The 24,175-nt window shown below is 36.6% G+C and overlaps 2 protein-coding genes across 5 annotated transcripts in view; one reads left to right on the top strand and one right to left on the bottom strand.

Annotated features, from left to right (window-relative positions):
* The window catches only part of LOC139149273 (tectonin beta-propeller repeat-containing protein 2-like), a 33,015-nt gene extending 18,392 nt beyond the window's left edge, over positions 1–14,623 (top strand). For 2 of the 3 annotated variants that reach the window (XM_070720920.1, XM_070720918.1), the window contains exons 8-15: positions 271–1,657; positions 1,829–1,961; positions 4,339–4,543; positions 6,961–7,053; positions 7,460–7,687; positions 8,125–8,415; positions 9,365–9,514; positions 9,777–14,623. In XM_070720920.1, the coding sequence (XP_070577021.1) occupies positions 271–1,657; positions 1,829–1,961; positions 4,339–4,543; positions 6,961–7,053; positions 7,460–7,687; positions 8,125–8,415; positions 9,365–9,514; positions 9,777–9,928 (2,639 nt within the window). In that variant the 3' untranslated portion in view covers positions 9,929–14,623. The remainder of the gene's footprint in view (positions 1–270; positions 1,658–1,828; positions 1,962–4,338; positions 4,544–6,960; positions 7,054–7,459; positions 7,688–8,124; positions 8,416–9,364; positions 9,515–9,776) is intronic. The other variant, XM_070720919.1, reaches the window with a different exon arrangement.
* Positions 14,624–14,702: 79 nt separating this feature from the next.
* LOC139149280 (centriolar and ciliogenesis-associated protein HYLS1-like) lies at positions 14,703–22,239 on the bottom strand. 2 transcript variants are annotated; one of them, XM_070720933.1, is made up of 11 exons: positions 22,122–22,239; positions 21,386–21,524; positions 20,381–20,464; positions 19,944–20,029; positions 18,551–18,777; positions 18,252–18,307; positions 17,723–17,865; positions 16,957–17,017; positions 16,432–16,495; positions 15,967–16,048; positions 14,703–15,549 (listed from the first exon to the last, which is right to left on the bottom strand). In XM_070720933.1, exons 2-11 carry the CDS (start codon positions 21,489–21,491, stop codon positions 15,385–15,387), a joined length of 1,074 nt encoding a protein of 357 aa, XP_070577034.1. In that variant the 5' UTR covers positions 21,492–21,524; positions 22,122–22,239; the 3' UTR covers positions 14,703–15,384. The 2 variants fall into 2 exon arrangements, with proteins under 2 accessions (XP_070577034.1, XP_070577033.1); XM_070720932.1 differs by lacking the exon at positions 22,122–22,239 and adding an exon at positions 21,736–21,927.
* Between the last annotated feature and the right edge of the window lie 1,936 nt (positions 22,240–24,175).

The following is a 24,175-nucleotide window of genomic DNA, read 5'->3' as shown; positions in this document are numbered from 1 at the left end:
GGGCTGCAAAACCCTTTGTTATGTAATGTACATGTATGCCACATTATTTCAAAATATAACTTTGGCTGATCCCTGAGTAGATCAAGGTGATGACTAGATACATTTTTGGTGATACACAGATGAGTCGAACGACGTTGCACCCAGATCAGTGCCTAGATCATGATTGGTTTATTGTTTGTCAAACAGTTACATCAACTTCCTCTTTCGTTGTATGACAGAGATCTTTAGAATCTTATGGATATTAAAGATTCATTTAAAAACCTTTCGCAGGTCCTCTTCCAAGAGAAGACAACTCCAAGTTGAAACCAGATACCATAAGTATTGCCTCTACCACAAGTAGCACCAGTGATCCAGGGGCGGACCCTCCCATTTTGGACGAAGTAGATTTCCCTGGTGATGAAGATGCCACGCCTACCAACAGTGTAGGACCAGAAGAGAGACAAACAGAGTGTGTTGCTAATATTGGTAAATTGCAAGACACTGGCAGCGGTGCTGTAGATGGAAAGACACAGGCACAGGCAAAAACAGAATCACCAGAGGTTTATGTCAGTGAAGGGAACAATGCAGGCAATGCTGCTGCAGTGGAAATGGTCAGTGATTCTGCAGCTGCCAATGATGCAGCCACCTCTGATGGAAGAAAGGGAATCGCACCGCATGAAACCATGGTGATAACCTCCAATGAAACCACGGCAATGACCTCACCACATGATATCATGGGGATGACACCTCACGGAAGTGACGAACAAAGTCATGATGCTGGGCCAGATATTGTGAGGGATCAAGCCATTGGGAAGGACAAAATATTTAAAGAATACACGTCTGACAGCAGTGGGAGTGATTTTGGTGAAGTTGTGCATGAGGTGAGTGGTGAATTTGAAGGAAACATTGTGGATAATTTGGACTCAGAGGAAGGTGCATCGAATGCGGACTCTGCATCGACACAGAGCACTGATAACGATGCTGCGGAATCCAGTGTGAGTGATTTCTACTCCCTGTATCAGGATGAAAGTGATGAATCACCAACAAAAGCAACACCAACTCAACAACCCCTGTCACCCATAGAACAGTCAACGGAGAAAGTGACCATGAAGTATTTACAGTTCAAAGTGTCTGATTCCTGGGTGCAGTGCAATGTCCCGCACAATGTGACTTTTATGACTGCCTCGGACAAACATTTGTGGTGTGTCGATAACAGAGATAGAGTTTACCACTGTCTGAGTACTGCAACTGGTGATATCAAGTGGAGTAAATTGAAGGACTCGGCCAGGCAAATTGCCGTCTCCTCGATGGAGTCCATCGTTTGGTGTGTTCACAGGAAAAGCAACTCTGCCTACGCAAGTACCAAGAGTACGCCAAAGACGCCCATCGGATCAAAATGGAACAAAGTCGCCACTGATGTAGCCACAGTGTGCGTAGACAACAACCAGGCCTGGATATTGAAGAACAATGGAGAGCTGTACCACCAGCACGGCCTTGACCGCAATCACCCATTCTCTCATCGGTCGTTGCGGGTCGCCAAGAACTGCCACCTTGCTCAGCTGGTGACGTACAAAGGTGTTGTCTGGGGTCTGACCCATGATCATAGAGTATTCTACAGATATGGAATAAGTGAAAGTCAACCAGGAGGTACTGGTTGGAAGCTGGTCGATTCAGAAAAGTAAGCACTATTTTGCATATGATCATTTGTCATAGTTTTTGACTGTGGTAGTGTTGTAATTGTGTGATCTTTTTGGTGTAACAGTAATTATGATGGTCAATTAAATTTCATGACGAAGGCAGTGACACCTTTTACTGTATTTTTCCAACTCTTTCCCTCCATCTATTACAGGGACTATCTAGCTTTCACATGCATTGCACTGGGACCGGACACTGGCTGGGGTATAGATGACAAGGGATCAGTCTGGTTCAGACCTGGTGTATCTGCAGCAACACCACATGGAGAAGATGGCACATGGTGGCAGGTAGGTTTATACAAATCTAAACTTACTATTGTCTAAAATTGTTAGTGAAGTACATCTTTGCTAAACAAAAGAGTAATAATTCATCAATGTACATTCTTCATTAAATACTCTTCCTTCTTTGGACTTACAGTTGACAATTGAATTGTCAATTTTTTAAAGTTGAAAATAAGTGCACTACTTGATTTCACTGGCAGTTGAAACTGTCATGCTCAGCTTCCATTTCATTTGAATGTCATTGAATCAGTGTCTATCAGTAACTTGAATGCAGATTATTATTTTTGAAATATCATAATGACAGTTACTGTATATTTCTACTTGACCGTTGTAATGTTTTTGGAGCCATCATTGGCTGAAAACTGACACAGAAAAAATTCGAAAAAAAAAGTCTTGAATCTTTAAATTCTAGATACTTTGACCTCTGTCTGGAGAAAATCTCTGCATGATGTAATCGGTCACCATAAGGTCAGAGTTCATAGGGTGAAAGGATGGTAGCAACAGATTCACACATGTCAAATACCATCAGACGCTACAGATTCAGCATATACAGTGGGGTCCAATGTGGTCTTTCTCCGACACTCTATGATGTGAACATATGCTCTCGTGCGTGCTCAAATTATACATTCTAGTCTTTACTGTGAACACCATTGGGTGATGTTAGTTCAGTATCTGAAACAAAATGTTTTATGTGACGTGCCCTGTAGTTATGAATATTCATATCTGTGCAATCATCTCATGGAATTACTTGTGTAGGACTACAAATTGTATCATAACACACCTCATCCAAAATCTGTCGTGATTGGTCGATTCTGGTTATTTGGTTTATGCATAGACCCTTGAGAAAAACGGGACAGGCAACTGCTGTGGTTTCTTTGTGCGATCTATCTTGGAATATATTAACTTTATTTGTCAAGCAGTTCACGACAACAATACTTCGTACTTAACACTGAATCTCATTAATGATCAAACTGACGTTCTGAATATGTACACTTTACTCTTGCATGGCACGTTCTGAGAAATGACACAGAGAATTTTTTGAATGTTTTTTTGATACCAGTCATGGTGAATATATGTTCTAGTAACTATGAAGATCACATTTGGGATTGTAGCCAAAACCAACATGAAAACACCAGACGATAAAAACAGTGTACATTTAGCCATAGACGCTACAGAAAACTCTTGCTAGGTATCGACAATATAAATTTACATTCGCTATCATAAAAATCTCCGATAACAACAAACATTTACAAGTAAGACAGGTCTACACTTCCCCAGTGCTGCGAAACAAAAATCTGACATTTATTTCATCTGTCACGCAAAATTTTACGAAAATCAGGGATTACAAAAAAGGACTACTCCATCGGAGCTCAAATACATGACCTCTAACATTTTTGAACTGTTTTAGCCTAAAGAAACACCAAAGTTTGGATATGCTACACATGTCTAAACCCGCAAAGTACTAGAAAGTACATTTTTAACACTGACTTTCGCTGTCAGGTGAAACTTTGCGATAAATCGGGACTCTACAACGGTTGGTGGAGTCAGAAGCGGTAAGGTAGACATGCATTTACACAAAGTGCAACGCTGTCCTCGCAAATTTGGCCGTTCACAGTTTTCAAACAACAATATTTCAGTAGTTAACATACATACTTTGCCAAATCATGGAGCACTCCTCGCACAGAAAATATTCCGACAGTTAAAAAACTGCAGAAACGAGGGAAAATTCGGAGATACACGGACGATTGTGGAATGTAAACAACTCTTTGATGTCAACTGCTATCAAATCTGCAACTGCAGGGATATGTATTTCGGATTTCTATTCGAAACTTTGTCACTTTACAGCAACATATTTACTCCCTACAGACTTCTAGTTTCATCAAATCTCGCTACCAATATTTAAAAAGTATTTTAAAACCATTTTGACGAATTCTTCTCAAAATGTTTGTAACACTTTTCTTTCTAAAAATAGACTTGCGGGTAATCCGAATTAACTTGTAATCCGAAAACATTACCGTATACCTGCATCCAGTGTCTATGAACCAGACGTTGTGCAGTCGATCGGGTCCAGCGACATTCCGTGCCTGACCCATTCACACCTCTTAATTATTCCAAGTAGGATCACACGCCGCTAATCCCATTGACCCTTTGTTCTCTATCGCAGTTGCCTGTCCCGTTTTTCTCGAGGGTCTATGGTTTATGTCATTTTAGAGATGTATGCAAAGAGTCAGTTGCACATTAACACTTTTGGAACTGTTACTCAACTGGTCAAAAATGCAGACAACTTTTACTATGCAGCCTTGTGCCCAGTGCTATTTAATCTGTACCCTTGAATCAAACAAAAAGATACAGACTTACCAATATTAAAATCTTTCATTTGCAGGTTTCCATGAGTGATTATCTGATGCAGGATTCCAATGTGTTTGTTGAGTCTGTTCTCAACTTTGCTGCAGACATTCAGAAACCAATGGAGTATGTGACCAGCCTCTGGAAGGGATCTAAACCAACTCTGATCGCCGCAAACAGCAATGCTGTGTGGGTATCTGGTGGGAAGAACACACTGCATATGTCACGAGGAAATCTACTCGGTGAGTCCTCTTTGGATGTAGTTGCTGAGAGTGTGGCAGTTTTGTAGAACCAGTCTAGACAGAGCAAATTTGCAGATTTGAAAGTAAAGAGAACCACTTAACAAGGCTACAAACATTTCATATGATGTAATTTCATTTGTTTTAGTCAGTGCTTAGGTAGAATGCGCCTCGCAGACAGATATTCAAACTCTCAAACTTTTACAATACTTTCCTGGTCTACCACTTGTCGGAGTTCATTTTGAAGCTCATCGTGTAATTACATGTTTCACACTGGCTTATTTTTGTGAAAATTGAAAGTATAATTTTTCCTCATAGAGTTAACACAGGGATGGCAGTCATTTTGATTTTCAAATATCAGTTAGTAGTACCAGCATTTGCGTGGTGACCCCAATTTTTTGCTCACGTGTTCACACACGTGAGCATATGTCGCAGCGATGTCTGTCTGTCTGTCTGTCTGTCTGTCTGTGTGTCCGTGTGTCTGTCTGTTGGTCCGATATCTCAAAAAAGGCTGATCAGATCGGAATCAAATCTGGTAAATAGATTCAGTTAGCAAATGGCAAGAACTGATTAGTTTTTGGTGGGTCTGGCTTGCACACATTTTGCTCATTTGCATAATTAATGATTTTAGAAAAAACGGATGTACATTAAAAACGACTGCACACAATTTGACGAGATTTGCTTCAAATGTTGATCACACCAAAATATATCAGTAGTGGGAATCATTAAGGGGTGACATGAAAGATAGTTGCTAGTTTGCATATTTAATGAACTTTCCTAATTAGGGATATATATCTGATTTGACTGGATCAAATTTGAGCAAACTTGGTATGTATATTGAAGATACTATAATTTAACATTCTTGAAAGTCATCAAGCATTTTAACTTCACCCAATTCCTAATTTGCATATTTAATGAACTTTGCTAATAAGGGATATATATTTGAATTGACTGGACTAAAGTTGACGAAACTTGCTACATGTATTGAAGCTACTATGATACAACATTCTTGAAAGTCATTTAGCATTTTCCGAATTTGCATATTAAATGAATTTTCATAATTAGGGATATATATCTGAACTGACTTGATCAAAATTGATGAAACTTGCTATGTACATTAATGACACTATAATACAATATTATTGAAAGTCATTAAGCATTTTCTCTTCAGCCAATTCGTAATTTGCATATTTAATGAACTTTCCTAATTAGGGATATATATTTTGAATTGACTTGACTAAAGTTGACAAAACTTGCTACATATATTGAAGATACTATGATACAACATTATTGAAAGTCATTAAGCATTTTTACTTCAGCCAATTCCTAATTTATATATTTAATGAACTTTGCTAATTAGGGATATATATCTGAATTGACCGGACCGAAGTTGATGAACCTTGCTATATACATTAAAGATACTATGATACAACATTATTGAAAGTCATTGAGCATTTTTTCTTCAGCCAATTCCAAATTTGCATATTCAATGATCTTTTCTAATAACGGATGTATACTGGGATTTACTTGATCAAAGTTGGCAAAACATGCTATGTACATTGAGGATTATACCAGGTTAAAACAATATTGAAGTCATTTCACATTTTCATGTCAGCTAATTTATAATTTGCATATCTAATGAGCTTTCACAGTTCAGCATATATGACTTGAAGGATTTGGCCAAAGGTAATTACACTTGCTATATAAAGTGGTGATACAATGACAGAAGTCAAAGAACTGTAATATTTTTATTTCAGCTAATTACATATTTGTATACTTCATGACCTTTTATAACTAATCGGCGGTGAATATTGTTTATTATACGGTACTGATCATATTACTTTCAATGAAGTTGCAAACATGTGGCAAAGGTTCAAATATAATAATGCAATATGTAATGAAACACTTGAGCATTTTCAGTTCATGTCTGGTTATTCTTTATTTTGATAGAGAATTGTTGAAAGTTTCTTTGAAGAAAGTTCGAGAAAAAGTTTAAAATTCTATCAATTTCGAGGCACATTCCATCTTCTGTAACAACACGGATACTTTGTATTTTTGGACAGTCATATCTCATCACTGTTTCATTGTGAATTCTGTTATATCTTTTACTATCCAGTACCAACATTGTAGAAATCACACAAATATATGTTTCTTTTTTTATCCTGCTCCAATGTATTTTTGATTAAAAACGACATAAGAAAAATAAAATCACGATGCATACACCAATACATATATGCACTTGTACATACAAAACTGACTTTCCCGGTTTGTGTATAGCTTGCACGAAATACATGTTCAAGCCACAGGCATAAAAGTTTCTTTGATTGCTGAACACTATTGTATGTCAGATGTAGCATCTTCTGATGTGAAGAGGCACATTGAGGATTTTCTTTTGACCATTTTTCTATTGCTTTATAAAGGACATCGATGGGAAATGGCCACTCCTGTTGGAATTGCAGACTCTGCTCGATGGGAATGTGTCAGTGCAAGTGCAGCTGCAAGTTCTCGTTACGGTAAACAAATATTATGTACATTCTGAGAAAGCAACTTATAGTAACAAACAGCATGTTTTCATACCTTCCGCATGATATCCCATGCTGGGTTACTGAGGATGTCCTTTTGTACTGCCTATAGATACTTGACTTCAAGGCAAAAGAGATGTGTACCCATACTAATGGGATTTTTAGTGTAGCAGTGTTATGAGTTCAACATGGTGCCATCGTAAGCAATATTGCACTGTTAGACTCTGAATAACAGTAAGGTTTTAGTGAATTGTGTGATATGGTATCCTAAACTTTGTAGCCATCATTAAACATATCTGTGCATAGATGATGGCAATATTTCTACTTGATCATGCAGTGTGAATGAAAATTAATGCTGAAGTATTCTGTATCTGACATTTAATTGGATCATTTGCAGGTTTAGTATGGGCCCTTCAACCCAATGGCGAGGTGTTCTGTTTTCCCCCTAACACACGTAAACCTACCCCAGTGATCCCCCCGCTGAATGTCATGTTCAAGTACATCAGTGCAACTCCGCAGGCTGTGTGGGGATTGAGTCATAATGGTGCTGTCTTCATCAGAGCTGGAATGGCTGATCATTGCAGGCAAGGGGTCAGCTGGAAACCACTGGATCTCAGCCAGTTAGGTTAGTTTTCAGTGAGCTTTACAGACCTATGTGTACCTGATTTCCATTGGTAAATGTATTCGTTAATGCAAATTATATGTAAATTCCATGGTAAATGTATCCATTTATGCAAAGTATATACTTGTTAAAATGTAATTTCTATTGTAAATGTATTTTTGTAGAAAGTGTATAATTGAGCAATTTGTAAGCATGTAATTTTAAGTGAAGTTTTAGGGCCCAAAATTATGGAATATATAACTTCCCATGAAACTAACATTAAAAGTATTCTTTATCTTGGTTTATCATCACAGGGCTGTAAGAGGAATTTGCAGCCATATGTGAAATTATAGTAAATTTGTAAGATTTATGTTCAAATCAATGGATATGTTCATTTGCTTTATGATGACAATATAAGATGCCACTATCCCTGTGTTCATGCATCTTTTTGGGTTTTCTAGGAAATGTCCACATTGCACACATGTCATGTGGCAGTGAAGCTGTCTGGATATGCGACACCAATGGTTACATCTACTTTCGCATGGGGGTGAAACCGCCAGCACATGCATCATTGAATCCCGCATGGCTACCTGTAGAGGGCAGACCACAGGGTCTGGGATCTTACTTCACACAGATTATGGTGGGCCCCAGTGATCAGATGGTATGGGCTGTTGACAACAGGAAAGCTGTGTATGTCAGGAAGGGAATCTCACAAAGATTGCCGATAGGAAGTGATTGGGACCTTGTATCAGGTAAGGAGTATTACAAATGAATGGTCATTGCGTTATAAATTTCCACTGTGATGTAGACCTGAGTACCTGATGTCTTCTTATGTCTTGTGATGTATGGATTCACAATGGCTATGTTTCTTTTGGTTTAGTGTTGATTCTATTTCAACATCTCATAGATCTACTTTCATAAGAGGAGATGGAAGGTTCCCTATTTGCAAATAGGAAAGATTATCTTTAGATTCCCTCCCATATAATAGTTGAGTTTTACACTGTAGCATATCTGTTCTTTTTAACTGGACAAAGTTGCGGTACTTAGACATTGTTTCAATGCATTAGTGTACCAGTAGTTGCAGAGTATTTAAATTGTATGGCATCTTCACGTTTGCCTTCAACCCCGCTTTGATAAAGAACATATCAAACAGTTGCAGGATTTCTGGTATTTGCCAGAAATGCTGAGCAAAATGTTGCACTACGTATACTAACTGCAAACCTTGGTGTACAGTAGACTGAAAGGTCAGTCATACCAGGGTGCTTCCACATACACTTGCTCTTTAGATGGCAAGGTCTATCATATTAGATGTCACTCCTGCTTAAAGTAAAGAAAGTGAGTGTAGGAGCGCCCTCATGTGACAGCCCTATCTAGTGTTGACAAAGCTACAAGTCTTAGTGTTCAGTACAGTATGGGCAAATTTTGCACTGATCTTGTCATGTATTAGCACTGTTTGAGTCCATAGTTGATCCTTCCGACAGTATTTCACTTTTTCTTGATAGAATCCAGCCAAAAGAGAGTGACATTGTCCCTTGTCATACATATCTAGGCCAGTATTTCAGTGTGAACATTCAAAAACTACCAATAACTGTGCCATTTAGAATTATATTTTAAAGTGACTTGCCTGTTGTTTCTTTTTAACAATTTCACATCTCACATTGGTTACATTTTCACACCAGCAATACGACATTATTATTTCAGGGACACCTTGTCTGCAGTTGGCCATCAGTGCTGATATGGTGTGGGCACTGTGTCCTAACGGAGACATAGCCTGTAGGTATGGAATCAGCGACAGAAACCCCAATGGCGACTACTGGAAGAAAATACCGGGCAATTTTACTTTCATATCAGGTCTGTACTTCCTTGTGGTAGGACTAGTTTATAGCATATGATTTGAGAATGTCTTGATAAATGGTAGGCTATGACCAAACTATGAAGAAATCATCAGAATATCTGTACCTTCAACATCTGTAGTTTAATGTTTGTTTATACAAGAGGCCGATGGTAGACTGTGAAACAGACTTTATTAAATCAGGGTGCATCTATTGACTCATACTAGTTCACAGTGAATGAAACTTAAAACTAGTTTCATTTTGTTTATGTTATTTCTCAGCATCACCAAACAATCATCTGTGGTCGATAGACAAAGATGGCCATATTCATCAGAGAATCACACGGACCTTGATGAGAACTGTCAGTGTGCTTCCAAGTCCAACAACCGTTAAAACTCAACCAGATATAGCTGAAGACTGGGAATTTCTGTGAACACTGGGAATGTTTGTAGACACTTTGAATTTCTGTGAAGATTGTCTTGAGTTGTATCAAGAACAGATGGATTTTTCATCATCATCTTTATGCCATTTGCAAACAGTGCTGTAGCTGTGCCTTCAATTCTATTCATGTGTTTTTGTTCTATACATCAGTTACTGCATATTGCAAGTTTTCATTTAATCTTTCTTTTTGAATTTGTGTTCATACCTTCACTTGTATACACTTTTGTTTTCAACCATTTTGCTGTTTGTAACGTGATTAAAGTTCTTGGAATGTACAGCCATTTGATTTCTGTTCCCAGAATGCAACTGCTGACTTGTAATCAGTGTTCCCAGAATGCATCTGCTAGTGTTAGAGACCAATGAGCGGTGGACCATACACTCTATACAGTGATTATGATGCCCAGTGTGCTTCCCCATGAATAATTTATTACAATGCTATTACTTCATAAGAATGGGTTTCTAGATCACTCTTTGCATGCACAATGACTCACAGTTTTTACAAGTCATTGGTGATTATACATCGACCTAGTTCGCCTTACAATTTAAAGCAAAGAACACAACTGAATGTACCAGTGATGTACCAGTAGTGTACTGTTGGAATGAGGGAAATTTTCATATTTTAATATTTATATATAGAGCAAAACTTTGCATGAACTACCGTACAATTGGTGCCATTGGCAGCGTGAATTCTTATCAAAGTATTTCAACAAGAACCAAAGGATTGTTACTCTCAATCTGATTTGTTTCAGTGATTTTGGAGCAAGATTATGAGCTCTTTGCAAAATTGAATGAGACCAAACAAAAGCACCTCACATGTATTTTTTATTTACAGCTGATTAATAATCATATTTAATAATGGCATATTATACAGTTAGTTATATTCTGGGTTTAATAATCATATTATTTTACAAGAACCAAGGAATATACTGAGTAGTAAAGCATTAGTACAAAGCATTGATTAGTAAGTGAGAAGTAGGATTTCAGCAGGATGCGCAGATTTCCTTTCCGTTTTATGGTTAAATGTTGCTGCTTTATCTGAATAGCGCCCTCTATGTGTCCACCATTCATGATCAGAAAACCCAAAATAATGTCTTTCTCATGCAGTTTGTTCACAAGTATGTTACAGTGGTAATGCAATATCTCTTTCTGTACATCCTTGTCTGTTTCAGCAAAACCAGAGTTATTATTATAGTTTGAGGTGCATCCAAGTGGGCTGGTGAAGTTGATGCTAAGATTGGGGGATCCAATAAGTCAGAAATACATCAATTACACTTTTTTATAGTGTGAACATTTAGATGATTAAAGGCAGGTCCTTTGATTATCATGGAACAGTTTTTTTCTTTTTCATGTTTGTCTGGAACAATATCACTGTCTTACAAGAGTATTCTTGATAATTGATCCAAGTTTTGAATCAATTTTTAGTATCATTTCTCAAATTCTTTTTGTGTTAATTGAATCTTTTCAGTAACATGTAATATCTTGACATGATTTAAGATTAGTGAACATAAACCTGTGGCTATGAATCAAGTGTTTTGCTGAGGGCCTCCAGCTATGTACTCTATGCCAAGTCCCTCACTCTAAGGACCCTCTAGGTTACAAGTAATTCATTGTTTTATTTTGCTCTACTTCCATTGACTGAATGTTTCTTTATATTACTTTCTTGGTTTCTACTTCCATCGACAACTTACTCATGAAACTACAGTTCTGTGATCATACTCTACTGAAATGTTGTAATTTTCCTATTGATGTGCCAAACTTGCCAGATGGACACAACATCATTGGTTTTTTGGTACAGCAGTTCTTTTCAGCTGTTCGGTTCATCTCGGAAAAAATGTCTCTATTACCGGTAGCTACAAAGAGGTTTTTTAGCTCCCATAGCCATATGTATATATGGCAATGGAAGCTATTCTTATAGGCTAGGGAAATGTCTGTATGTATGTATGTCTGTATGTCTGTATGTCTGTGTGTCTGTATGTCTGTATGTCTGTATGTCTGTCCGTCAACATCAAAAACTCCAAAACTGCTGCACATTTCATCTTGATATTTGGTGTGTACATGGATGATGGGCTGTAGATGAGATTTTGTTCAAATGAAGTTGTCATTGCCAAAAATATGCAAATTAGTGCCAAAAAAGGCGTTTTTGGTAAAAAATCTTCTTCTTCATACCGCTGGTCAGACAGCTTTGATATTTGGTATACAGGTCCCTAGGGAAAGCCCAACTTGGATTTGTTCAAATTGTGATGAAATATGCAAATCTGTATTTTTAAGGAATTTTTTTGTCATTTTTGGTCAAAAATTTATTTCATCAAAACCGCTTGTCTGACAGCTTTGATATTTGGTATACAGGTCCCTAGGGATAACCCAACTTGGATTTGTTCAAATTGTGATGAAATATGCAAATCTGTATTTTTAAGGAATTTTTTTGTCATTTTTGGTCAAAAATTTATTTCATCAAAACCGCTTGTCTGACAGCTTTGATATTTGGTATACAGGTCCCTAGGGATAACCCAACTTGGATTTGTTCAAATTGTAATGAAATAAACAAATCTGTATTTTTAAGGAATTTTTTTGTCATTTTTGGTCAAAAATTTATTTCATCAAAACCGCTTGTCTTACAGCTTTGATATTTGGTATACAGGTCCCTAGGGAAAGCCCAACTTGGATTTGTTCAAATTGTGATGAAATAAGCAAATCTGTATTTTTAAGGAATTTTTTGTCATTTTTGGTCAAAATTTATTTCATCAAAACCGCTCGTCTGACAGCTTTGATATTTGGTATACAGGTTCCTACAGATAAACTAAATATGATATACAGAATATATGATGAAATCTGCAATTTTGTATTTTGTGGCAATTTTTGCCATTTTTGGTCAAAAAATGTGTTTCTCAAAAACTACTTGTCTGATGCCTTTGATATTTGGTATTTGGTATACAGGTTCCTGGGGTTTCTCTTAGTGTGATATAGTGAAATTTGATTAAATCTTCAATTTTTGTATTGTTGGGTCAGTTTTTGCAGTTTTTGGTCAAAATATTTGTTTCTCAAAAGTTACTCATGTGATAGCTTTGATATTTGGTATACATTTTTATACATAATTATGATGAAATCATCAATTTTGTATTTTTGCAGCTAATTTTGCCATTTTAGGTCAGGCCATCCTGAAATGAGCTATCAAAGATCTCAACCTTCTTCATCAATACATATGTCACAAAACGTTGCTCTCTACATAACACAGCAGAGCTCTGTCGACCATTGGGTCGCTTGTTAGCTCCCATAGCCATATGTATATATGTTTACAAGTTTACATTTTATTGAAAATCTCAATAGCCACTGAGCAGATTAGATGAAAAATTAGCATGTAAGTACTTTGGGCTGACCTGAAATGATTGTGCACATCTTGGGTCAGTATCTTGGACTTGCTATTTTCATGAATTTTTTTGTAATTTTCTCCCATTTTTGGTCAAAAAATCTTCTTCTCTGAAACCACAAGTCTGATTGATTTGAAACTTGGTATGGATGCATAGGAGTGACCTTTCCCAAATCTGGGCAAATCGTGGTGAACTTTGCATATTTGCATTTTTTGGCTATTTTTTTCATTTTTGATCAAAAATTTTTTTTTAACTCTGAAACCACACGTCCGATTGAGTTGAAACTTAGTATAGAGGTTTTTACGGGTGACGTCAGTAAGATTTGATCAAATTCTGGTGAAATTTGCATAATTTTATTTTATTGGGGGAATTGTTTCTATTTGTGATAAAAAAATCTTTTAGCTTGATTTTAGCTTGTTTTGATAACTATATGGGAGCGACCAGTGACATTGTCACTATTTTTAATGAAGTTTTACACCTGTTGTTAAATACATGTCAATTGGGGACTTTCAGAGCTCTACAGTCAAAATGTTCTTCTGTATGCTGAGATTTTGAAGCCTGCCTGCAATAATTTGATAACAAATCAAATTCTTGCAGTAAACAATGCAGCTATAGCATAGCATAATGTAACATCCACAGGTAGTCTGTTCATTTGTGAACAGACTGATTTGTGCATACAGGGTCATGCAATGATATTGAAGATATCTGCATAACTTTAAAGGTGCCTTTCATATTGTTATGTAATAATATCATTGAGGTTTTAATGGTAGAAACAAAACCATGTGCACAAACTCGGACAGAAATGAATGTATTTCCATATGCATTTTCACTCATGGGTTTGTTTGTACCATCATTCCGTGATCTCTTGAGCTTACCTGAGTCTACAGAACACATTGAGCCCTTTTATTCAGGAGAACCATTGATTTTGCTTCTGTGTGAACCTAAGTTTACTATTATGGATCTGTATATACTTTGGTGTTTTAACCTTGTTTTTCTATTCACAAATTTCTTACTTGGATGCAGCCTTTTTTCAGCAGGATATGGTTCCATTTGTATTCAAAATAATTGCAGTCCATTCTTGCCCCAGCCTTCATCTTGTCTTTACTGCTCGTACTTGTAAATTATTCAGTTCTTTCAATGTGATTTGTTTCCATGGCAACAACAGAAATTACCTACAAATTTGGAGTGCAATACAAATTATTTCTGCTTAACATTTCCACAGAGATGCTGGCTTTGCCAGCAAGTTGTTTTACTTGTGTTTCTTTGAAGGGATGGACTTTTATTATGGACTGAATAAAAATACTTTGTCAGTTTCAAAACAACATCTGTGCAGAGAGTTTCAAAACAACATTGTATACTCCAACTTCACAATGTACAGAACAAAAAGTGTGACAGGACACGTTCTTAGGACTTCTGAATTTTATTATTGATATAAAACATTTTTCGTCGTTAAAAAAGAAATTACATCTATGATTAAAATCTTCACTGAAATAGATAATTAGATGGATTTGCTTCAACTTAAATACACCCTTTTGTTGCATAATTCACAGGAAGTTTCTAAATCACATGTAGATGAGTGATGCTTAAAGAAAGATGACATACAACACATAGATGTTACCTGTACATACATTACAATAATACTACGGTATCAGTTCATTGCCTTCCAGTTACTAAAAACATGTTAACAATGACGAGAGATTTCAGAAAAGAAATATGACAAGATGAAAGAACAGGAGTACGACATGAAGTAGTGAAGCGGTTGGTATCAAATTTATACAAATATTTTTCTGTACATATTTCTTACTTTGTGCAGGAGTATGCATTTGAATGAAATGCTTGGCACTGTAAACATTGAAAAAATCTAAATCTTGTCAGTTTGCATAGTGTACAAAGGCCAAGCCTATACAGTTCTGCATCGTTGTGAGGTACACTCACAGGCTACATGACAGTAGAAACCATAGCCACAATTTATCTGTCTAATATTTTGAGGGTGACCGTGAAAATGAGTGATGTGAGAGAATGATGCACAGTGTCAACTGATTTCATGTTTCAAATGTCCCAAGCTTCATGCTGCAGAATGAATTCATGAGAATTTACTCGGTGGCATTTGACCATGGGCCAGCTCTGTTCTGATTTCCCAGCGCAGGGCCTGTCGTTTTTTGTCAGTCGGTACAACGTAGCTATTTGGTACATAGACTCTGTGATCACGTTTTGGTTGATACACTTCATCCTGTTGAAGCATCTGCTCCTGTAAAATGAAAGAATGACAAAATTCAGACCAGACAAAGATCCTCAACATCATAACAGTATGTATTTACAAGAACTAACTCGAGGGATTATATTTGCTATCAAAGAATACTTTCTTGTTTACAACCTCAAAATGTATAGGTCACAACAAATATGCTACCCTGTTTTGAAAACGCCTCGTTCCCCTTTTAACCTATCCACTCCCATTTCCCTGTAAACAGGTCCAAAATCACCATCGATAACAATTGATTTGGACCAAACCATGGCGGTGAAAGGGTTAAGAATCCAACTTTGCTCCAGAAAGCAATAGGGTTAAACCAAAAGTTAGTTGGGAAAGGATCGAAGACTGTAAAGAAATCCACTTTATTGACAGCACACATCTGAAGAAGTGAAAGAATTCAGAATATTGCAGACTTACCCTGACTGCCCATCTTAATTCTTTTCTGTTCTTTTCACCAGGAACTTTGAATGTATTCCAACTTTGCCTGTATAATTGGTATCTGAATCAAGAAGTAAAGATGATATTAAGTGTGAACCATTTTAAGGAGATCTCAAACATTTACAATCTGAAATTCATAATTGCTTGAAAATAACTGTGCATGTGATATTTGTGGTATTTTTGCATGTCCATGACTTGTTGCAAAATAATATGAGGCAATGTACAACAAACTCTCTACATTTACGTGATCATCATAAAGTGTATACAGATCATCTAGTCTTGGAACTTTTTCACCAGCTATACTTTACTAGTACTTTGTATGTTTTCTTGTCCACTCCGAGACTTCTTCATAGTTTCATCAAAATTGTAGTGTCTCTGATTTTCATCTAAACAATGAATATCTTTTGCAATGATTGTTGTGTCTGAGGCACATCATTTTCTTACCTTGTCACTGGGTCTGTCTTGCGCAGGTTCTTTGTGTGTGGATGGCTACTGGATGGCCTGATGACTGAGAAATAAAGGCAAATAATACTGCAGTTATAAACATTCATATCTTGTATGGCATTAGCTTTCCCACTTTGCATTATGACGAGACACCCTTTGCAAATCATATTGGGTAATAACATCCTTGATCTCCAACTGAAGCATGTATGTATTTCGTCAAGCTGGAATACAACGCAATTTGTTTCAACTTATTTTAAACTCGGGGAAACAGACACCTGTAAGATGTGAATAAGACAATTACACACATTTCAAACGATGTACCAAACTTGTATACCGCTTTCATTCACATGGGATAAATGCACTTTACAAATAGATCTTTGCAACATGAATACCTGTTCCAACATCTGTCCTCATGACTCTCCAGAACTAAAATCAGTTTACTGAGATCCACGGGACATTTGGGCTTCAAAGTTTGCCTTTTTCTCCCCATAAATTTATACATACTGAAATAATGATTTGACTTACAAGACCTGGGTAAGTGTGGTGCAAATACACTGTCTTCATCACCGGACGGTCTGTGTGGATACTGGCGTTAGAAAAAATGAAAACAAAGTTATCTTTTGATGTTATTTATGAGATTTTGTCATAAAATATATCCTTTTTTTAAGGTGCCATATGATATGTTTACACATTACCTGTCACTGTAATTATTGACAGAAGAACACAAAGTCCCTGGGTGCTGTTGTGTTGGTTGAATAGAATGATCAAAGCTACTAAGTCATAGTGATAGTATACACTTTATGAAGAAAGCTTTTAACATCAACACACATGTGATGTAACACTTGAAGATATAAAAAATACACTGAAATGCTTTATTTGACATTTTGTATATGATTTTAACCACTTCATCCCAATATACCAAATGAATAGGTCAACCCATCTTTCTCAAATAATAGGGTTGCGGTGGAAAGGTTAACCCTTTGAATGCGGTTTTAATTTTTCCCGCCAAGATTTCTGTGCAACAATTTACCAATTTTTATTAATTTTTCTTTAATTATTTCATAGTTTTGGACCAAACAGATGTAACTTTTCATTTGCAACAGTTTTTGACCAAAAGTTTGGGGAAAGTTACAAAAAAATTGTCTAGATCTGAAAAAAAATTGTTGGTGTTATAGTCTGGAAAGGCAACAAAAATTGACATTGGCACTCTAAGGGTTAAACCACATTCATCATTGCAATGACATTTATCTTCCCTACTCTGACATCATGAAAAGTCTGTGATATGACTTACTAAATCTGGCCTTGCTGAGTGCGGTCTCCTGCTGTAAATTTCTTGGATGGCATCGGTAGATTCATTCTCTGTCACTGATGCAATATCACCATCATCTCTGACAGGTAGGTGCCTGAACTGATCCTCCAATGAACTCACATCATCTGTAACATAGAGGGAAGGGTATTCCATTTTTTAAAACTTTTTAAGCATGTACAACTGGTAAAGTTAAAGTTCATGTCATTTCTTTGAATTGTGAATTTTATAATAATCCTTCGTGAATTTCATCAAAATTCACATTACAATGTAAAATGTAGTGGGCATATTGCTAGCAATGAATGACACAGAGCTGTCAATTCAGCAGATAATGTACTGAAATGCCAAATCAACATTTTGTCAACAAATTTTTTTCTATGGCTCTGACATATCCATATGAGTCTTCAAAACTCCGGGGATGTAATAGACATTACAAACTCCAACATCGCTTGAATTTTCAAATGTGTGCCTCTCAATCAAACGATAGATTTCCCTATTTTTGTAGCATACTTACCTGGTTCACTCTCTGTAATTGACTCATCAAATACCTGTGATTGACCACCGATTTTCCTGCAACAGAATGAAATTGTCATTCTCCATTCATGGTAATGAAACTACCGAAAGTCGTGACTACTACTGGTATGCATGCAGATGTCATTGATGTCCCTGTTATTAATGTGTTCACCCCAAAATCTCTGTAAACATGTCCTAACTCACCATGGATAGCGATGAGTTTTTACCAAACCATGCTGGTGGTGAAAGAGCTACACTGATATGAAATGAAATGTAAATATTTTAGATAATATTACTTACCTAACAACTTTTCTTTTCCTGACAATTTTCTTGCTTGGTGAATTTCCTACAGCAGACTTGACAGGGCTATTTCCTTGGCTCCTTACTTCTCTCTGTTCTTGTTGCGCCTCATACATGGAATACTCTGGTTTTCTCATCACTTCACTGCCAGCTGCCTTTCCTTCATAAAGCTCTGGCCTGTCAGTATTTTGGTCTTCATTCTCTTTGCCATATTTGGTATGCTCACTCTGAACAAAAATAGTACATAACATGTTTTTGCAATGCATTCAATTTCAAGGGAGAGATTTGATACAAAAAGCTGACTGTTCTTGAAGTTCTACCTTTTTTGCCACTCTACCGCTTTTGTCAACTGCTTTTGAAGGTTGTTAAAGTTATCTTGTATCCTTTTTTTTAGAAATCAACAAGTTCCGCCACAGACTGACATGTTGAATAGTGCTGATTTTACCCTGAAAACCTAAGCTTGAAGACTTAAACTTCTCAGATATCTTGATGTCAGGAATGGGTCAAATTTATTCGTCAGTGTTCAGTGGTCCCTGGTTTTGTATCAGTGTATCATGTTCCTCAGTCTAGTTTGATATGCCTACATATAAGATTTATCATACAAGTCACTTGGTATTCAACGGTCATTGGACTGGCTGAATGAGACTAGGTGCTTGAGAGACCTGACACAACAAAACCAAGAATCACGTTGCTAGAAGCTTTTTGTCAGAACAAGTAACTTTTAAGTGTATTTGCCATTGTTATTTGTGAAGTACAGTTCAACTCCAAAAATCATTTCAAAACGCCTGATGTTCAACTTTCCAATACAGCCTGTAATGAAGTGTTCTAATGTTATTGTTGAAAAGTGAATTAGTCTTGATAAAATTCACTTGTTCATGCTCATGCTACATTTAGTACATAATTTTTTGTTTGCACGGTTAATGGTACTTAGTACTCCAAAACACTTTATGGGGTAGAATACATAATTTTGTTTTATAGACCAATAATAATGGATACATTATAAAAATTTAAAGCTATTTTCCCTCTCAGGTAGAACGCCCCTTGGGGACAGAGAGTCGGACTCTCGAACTAACAATTCTTTTCCAATCTACCTCTTGGTTTAATATAAATTAATACAATCTCAGATTTTTGAAAATCCAAAATTTTTTTTTTCTCCATAGAGTTAACACAGGGATGGCAACCATTTTAAATTTCAAATGTCGGTAAAACTTGGGTAATTTGTTTCTCTAGTACCGCCGATTTTCATACTTGAATTTGAAAGAGAATGGTTGAAATATTCCTGAGGAGAATTTGAGCAAAATTTTTAAGTCTTTCACTTTCGAGGTGCATACTACCTGAAAGTTTCTTCTGATATGAATATGAATGTACATAAGAAAATTAACCGTGTACTCACTGATGAGTAATTAAGCTGCCGTTGTTGTCCTCTGCCAGCGGCATTGTCTAATGGAACTCTGTGGGTGTAGTGGTATGGTTCTGCATCTGTGAAGGAAGTTGACATCTATTGTAATTTGTAATATATGGAGCAGTGTCTCATGTTGACTGTTTGCCGTCAATAATTCTAATTTAATGGTCAATAGGAACAGTGGTTGAGCTTTCACTGCATGCCATCGTTGTTGACGACAACAATTTGTCACTTTGAAAATGGGCGATTTTTGACTCCTAAAATTGAAAAGGTTGCATCTTTAATACTTTTGTCCATGGATAGACAATAGTTTCACCAATACACTAAGTATTCTTTCATATATATCACTGGGTGCAAACTAAAGTCATGCCCAAATATAGTTTAAGATATTGTGATATTCATCATATACAATGTTACTCTACAATTACCTGATGCTGAAACAAAGGAATCACTATGGAAACTGCTTCTTGAGCTTGTCCTTGACCTTTCATGCTCAACAAGTTTTGCTAAGTCTGAAAGACAATAAACATGGGTGAAAATTTAAAAACAAGGTCACATGACGTGGTAGTTCATTTTCTAATCCTATGCTACAAAAGAACAATTACAGTCAAGTCTTGAACCATTGCATTCTTTAAAACTCAACTGAAAGAAGTGTGTTTTTTCAGATCACAAGTTTACATAATTTTTTTCTCTTGCATACAAGCTAACACTTGTAGTTTACAACAGGTACTCAGACTTTCTCTTATGTAAAGAATTATGAAAAGAAATAATCTTTAGATCACTTTACAGGAATATATTATTGCAGCTTTTCTTTAATACATGATCTGAAAATTGAAACATGATATCTTCCATAAGAGAATACCATAACAGAATACTTTTATTGCAAATTTTTCTATTTTATCAGTACCTTGTAGATATATTTGGTTAGTCTGTTGATATGTTGAATTACTTTTATTTATTTATTTATTTATTTATTTTATTGGGTGCCACTGATACAAAGATGCATGTTTCAATGATGAATGTCATGTTGACAGAATATTGAAACAGTCACGGCAATCACTTTGGCAGCAACTCATTAACAAAGCAGCTGCAATGATTCATTGCAGTGCTCTGATAGGTGATGAGCCAGTGCCAGATCAGCTGACCCCTGGCTTGAGGAAAACATTTACAGCACCAGTACACTGTCTAACAATAGAGCTTAAAAGACACTCCTGAAAGTCGAAAACTTGCGGTCACACGAAGTTTCAGCATGCTTAATAACTGAGCAATAAAAAATAAAATGAAACACTTGACAGAAAGCAAACGACAGTCATGTCCATGCAGCGATACCTTACTGCCTTACTGTTGTATAACTTTCAATGAAAGAATTAGTGCATTAATTTTGATTGTGGCAGATGTCAGCATGCCATGGTGTGAAATATTTGATTACAAACCTTTTGCAAACTCTTTCAGCCGATAATCTGGAACGTTGTAATATCCCAGGGCTGCTAGTTGTCTCTTAATGTCTTCTTCTGAGAAATGGAGTTGCTCATCTGACATATTTGTGGTTGCTGGTGATGCTTTAGTGTGGTCCTGTAAAATATTGATAAATATTCCATGTTGTCTACAATCCCAATGGCAAGGCAGAAAGCAAAGAAATGTTTGGCATCGGAGTTTAAGAAGGACCTGATGAAATTTGTCTGTGCTGTGATGAATACATTACGAGAATGGGATACATGCCTGGAGGCTCCTACAGGGCCTAAACGTTAAAAATAAGCAGTCTGACTTTCACAGCCGAATCTACCTTTGGTTTTTCTTGCTCATCAACGCCATTTGGGTTGCCGTGTGTACCAGCATCAGCAACATCACTGACTTCTGGCCGTGATATTGTTTCCATCTCTTCGGACATTTCTTATTCTGATCACCTACGACCAACACTTGCACAATCCTAACCGTGACACTGGTCTCCGATTCAAACACTCTACAATCCAACGAACTTTCTCGACAAGTTGAGACTTATTTCTCAAAGACAAAACAAGCAGATCGCACTCGGGGGTAAAGGTCACAATATCTGCTGCCATGAACATGTCTCCGAGATTGGAAACCATGCTCCTCTGAGTGCAATTTGAAATAACTTCCAAAGCTCTCGGTGAAGTTGGTGTTAAGTGATTACCTAGAAGAGTAGCTTACCTTGAATCAGATAAGACAACCGATAAACATTGACGCTTCGTCGGGCTTCTGGACAGAAAAGCAACTTGAAAACATTTAAATATGGCGGTGACCGTTGCTTGGTTTCATACCGTTGAGGGCGCTCTGAAAAAGGATGCTGTCGAACGTCACGGGATAAGGCCAGGGTAGAAGGAGAAGCGCACCTCAACGGTCTCAGATGATGAACATCATATAGATGTATCTTTGAGTGATATTGTGAGAAGAGCAATGATGAGAAATTCTAACTTGTTTCAATGAGAGGTAGTAATTTCAAGTGTATAACGATGTGTAGCGTACAATGTCAATGAGAGTTCATGACAAAATCCTGTGTATTGCCAAGCTTCACTAATGCGGCTTTAAGCATATTTATCAATGTTTAGCCATCAAAAGCGCTATACTATAGCCATTTACATATCTCATAATTAAATATGAAAAATAACTCTTTAGCACAAATAAATATCACCGTATAATGTAACATATTTCCAAAAATAAATGATGTGGCAGAATACCTAGGTAGTACGCTGCAAACTTTTGCCCAGCTAGAAAGTTTGTCGACTGAACTAAGCGAAATTTTATTGTTCTCAAATTCGTCCCTTTCTAATGAAAACAGTGGAGTCGTCTGCAATGACAATCACTAATACGGTATGGCCAAGGGCATGTCAATTGTGTAATGAACAACAATGGTGCCTATCTGTGAGGAACTCTCCGGTATGCAATGACGACGCATCTCCATGTTCAGGTTACGATGTTTTCTAACGACCAGATAACTATCTCTGCAGCCATTTCTACTGTGATGGATATCATTGGCTTGTAATTTATGATTTTTAAGATTTTTTCTGATTTTTATTACTCCAAGTTAATGCATACATAAATGGAGCCTAGTGTATAAAATAAAATACAAAAGATACAATAAAATACAAAAGATAGAATAAAATACGAAAAACTTGTAATTATAATATACCAGAGTAACAAAAATTAACAAAAAGAATGCAAAATGATAAAAAGCAAGGTGAATAAAAATAAAAATTGTTGTACATTATAACTCATATCACTTATAAGTAATAAATCAGTTTTGAATACATAAAGGTATTGGATATTATCTAAAAAAAATTATATTTCAGGTTGTACGCAAATTTCAATAAGCCAGCACCGTTTCTTTACCCTGCGTAGGGGTATGCAAGTCCCTGATGTTCATTCTGGTTACATTATCATTATGAGAACAATCGAATCAGATGAAAATCAAATGTTAGGATTTGAAAGGTATTTTTCTCTAATTTACTCGCAGGCTTTGCACTTTTACAGCACGTCCGTGGTCTCACCACTCGTGCTGGCTCATTTTGAAGTTCGTGGAGTAAATAAAATTTTCATGGGCTTATTTTGTGAAAATCGGAATTTTTAATTTGTTCTCGTTGAGTTAGTTGACGGTCATTGTGAATTTTAAATTTTGGGAAATACAGAAACCACATGCATTCCATTTTGATGAAAGGAAGTATGTGGTGTTGCAACATTAACAAAAACCACTATCGGTTCAAGGAGATTCGTTGCTGTAAATTATTTGTTACTAAGTTTTATGCATCCTGCAATCTTCAGACAGAAGTGAAAGGACTCTTAGCTCAACAGTCTCATTTATTTGGGTTGGGACGTACCATTCTATTTGAAGGTGCTGTTAAACCTTGATTAGGGACCGAGCACAATTAACGGCAGGGGGCGGAAGAGAAAATGGGGGGGGGCACGAAAAAAAATGAGTGTTCTTGGGATGGGCCATGAATATTCCAGGGAAGGTAAGGGGTGGGCCACCAAAATTTTTTACACCATGACAGACAGAGAATATTTTTCAGCATTTTTGTTCCTTGTTGAAGCTGGAGTTCCTTGTTAAACTTCTTGTAGCATGATGAAATACCAAGTCTTAAACCTCACAATGCAGTTGTTATGTGTAAAATGAGCAATATTATTATTGAAAATTGACTTCATTTGTCAACAATAATAATGGTTGGTAATGATACAGAGGCTAGGTTGAAACTGGTTATTTCATCATG

The sequence above is a fragment of the Ptychodera flava genome, chromosome 14 (genome assembly GCF_041260155.1).
Source record: "Ptychodera flava strain L36383 chromosome 14, AS_Pfla_20210202, whole genome shotgun sequence".
Classification (NCBI taxonomy): domain Eukaryota; kingdom Metazoa; phylum Hemichordata; class Enteropneusta; family Ptychoderidae; genus Ptychodera; species Ptychodera flava.
Note: the sequence above shows the minus strand (reverse complement) of the source record. Positions and strands in the feature narration are given on the sequence as shown.

Excerpts from the sequence above, each read along its gene's own strand:
- LOC139149280 (XM_070720932.1), bottom strand. The coding sequence starts at position 21,840 with ATGTCCGAAGAGATGGAAACAATATCACGGCCAGAAGTCAGTGATGTT. Across the intron at positions 20,465-21,385 it reads GCTGAAAGAGTTTGCAAAAG|ACTTAGCAAAACTTGTTGAG; the intron begins GTTTGTAATCAA and ends ATTGTCTTTCAG. Across the intron at positions 17,866-18,251 it reads AATTACAGAGAGTGAACCAG|ATGATGTGAGTTCATTGGAG; the intron begins GTAAGTATGCTA and ends TCTATGTTACAG.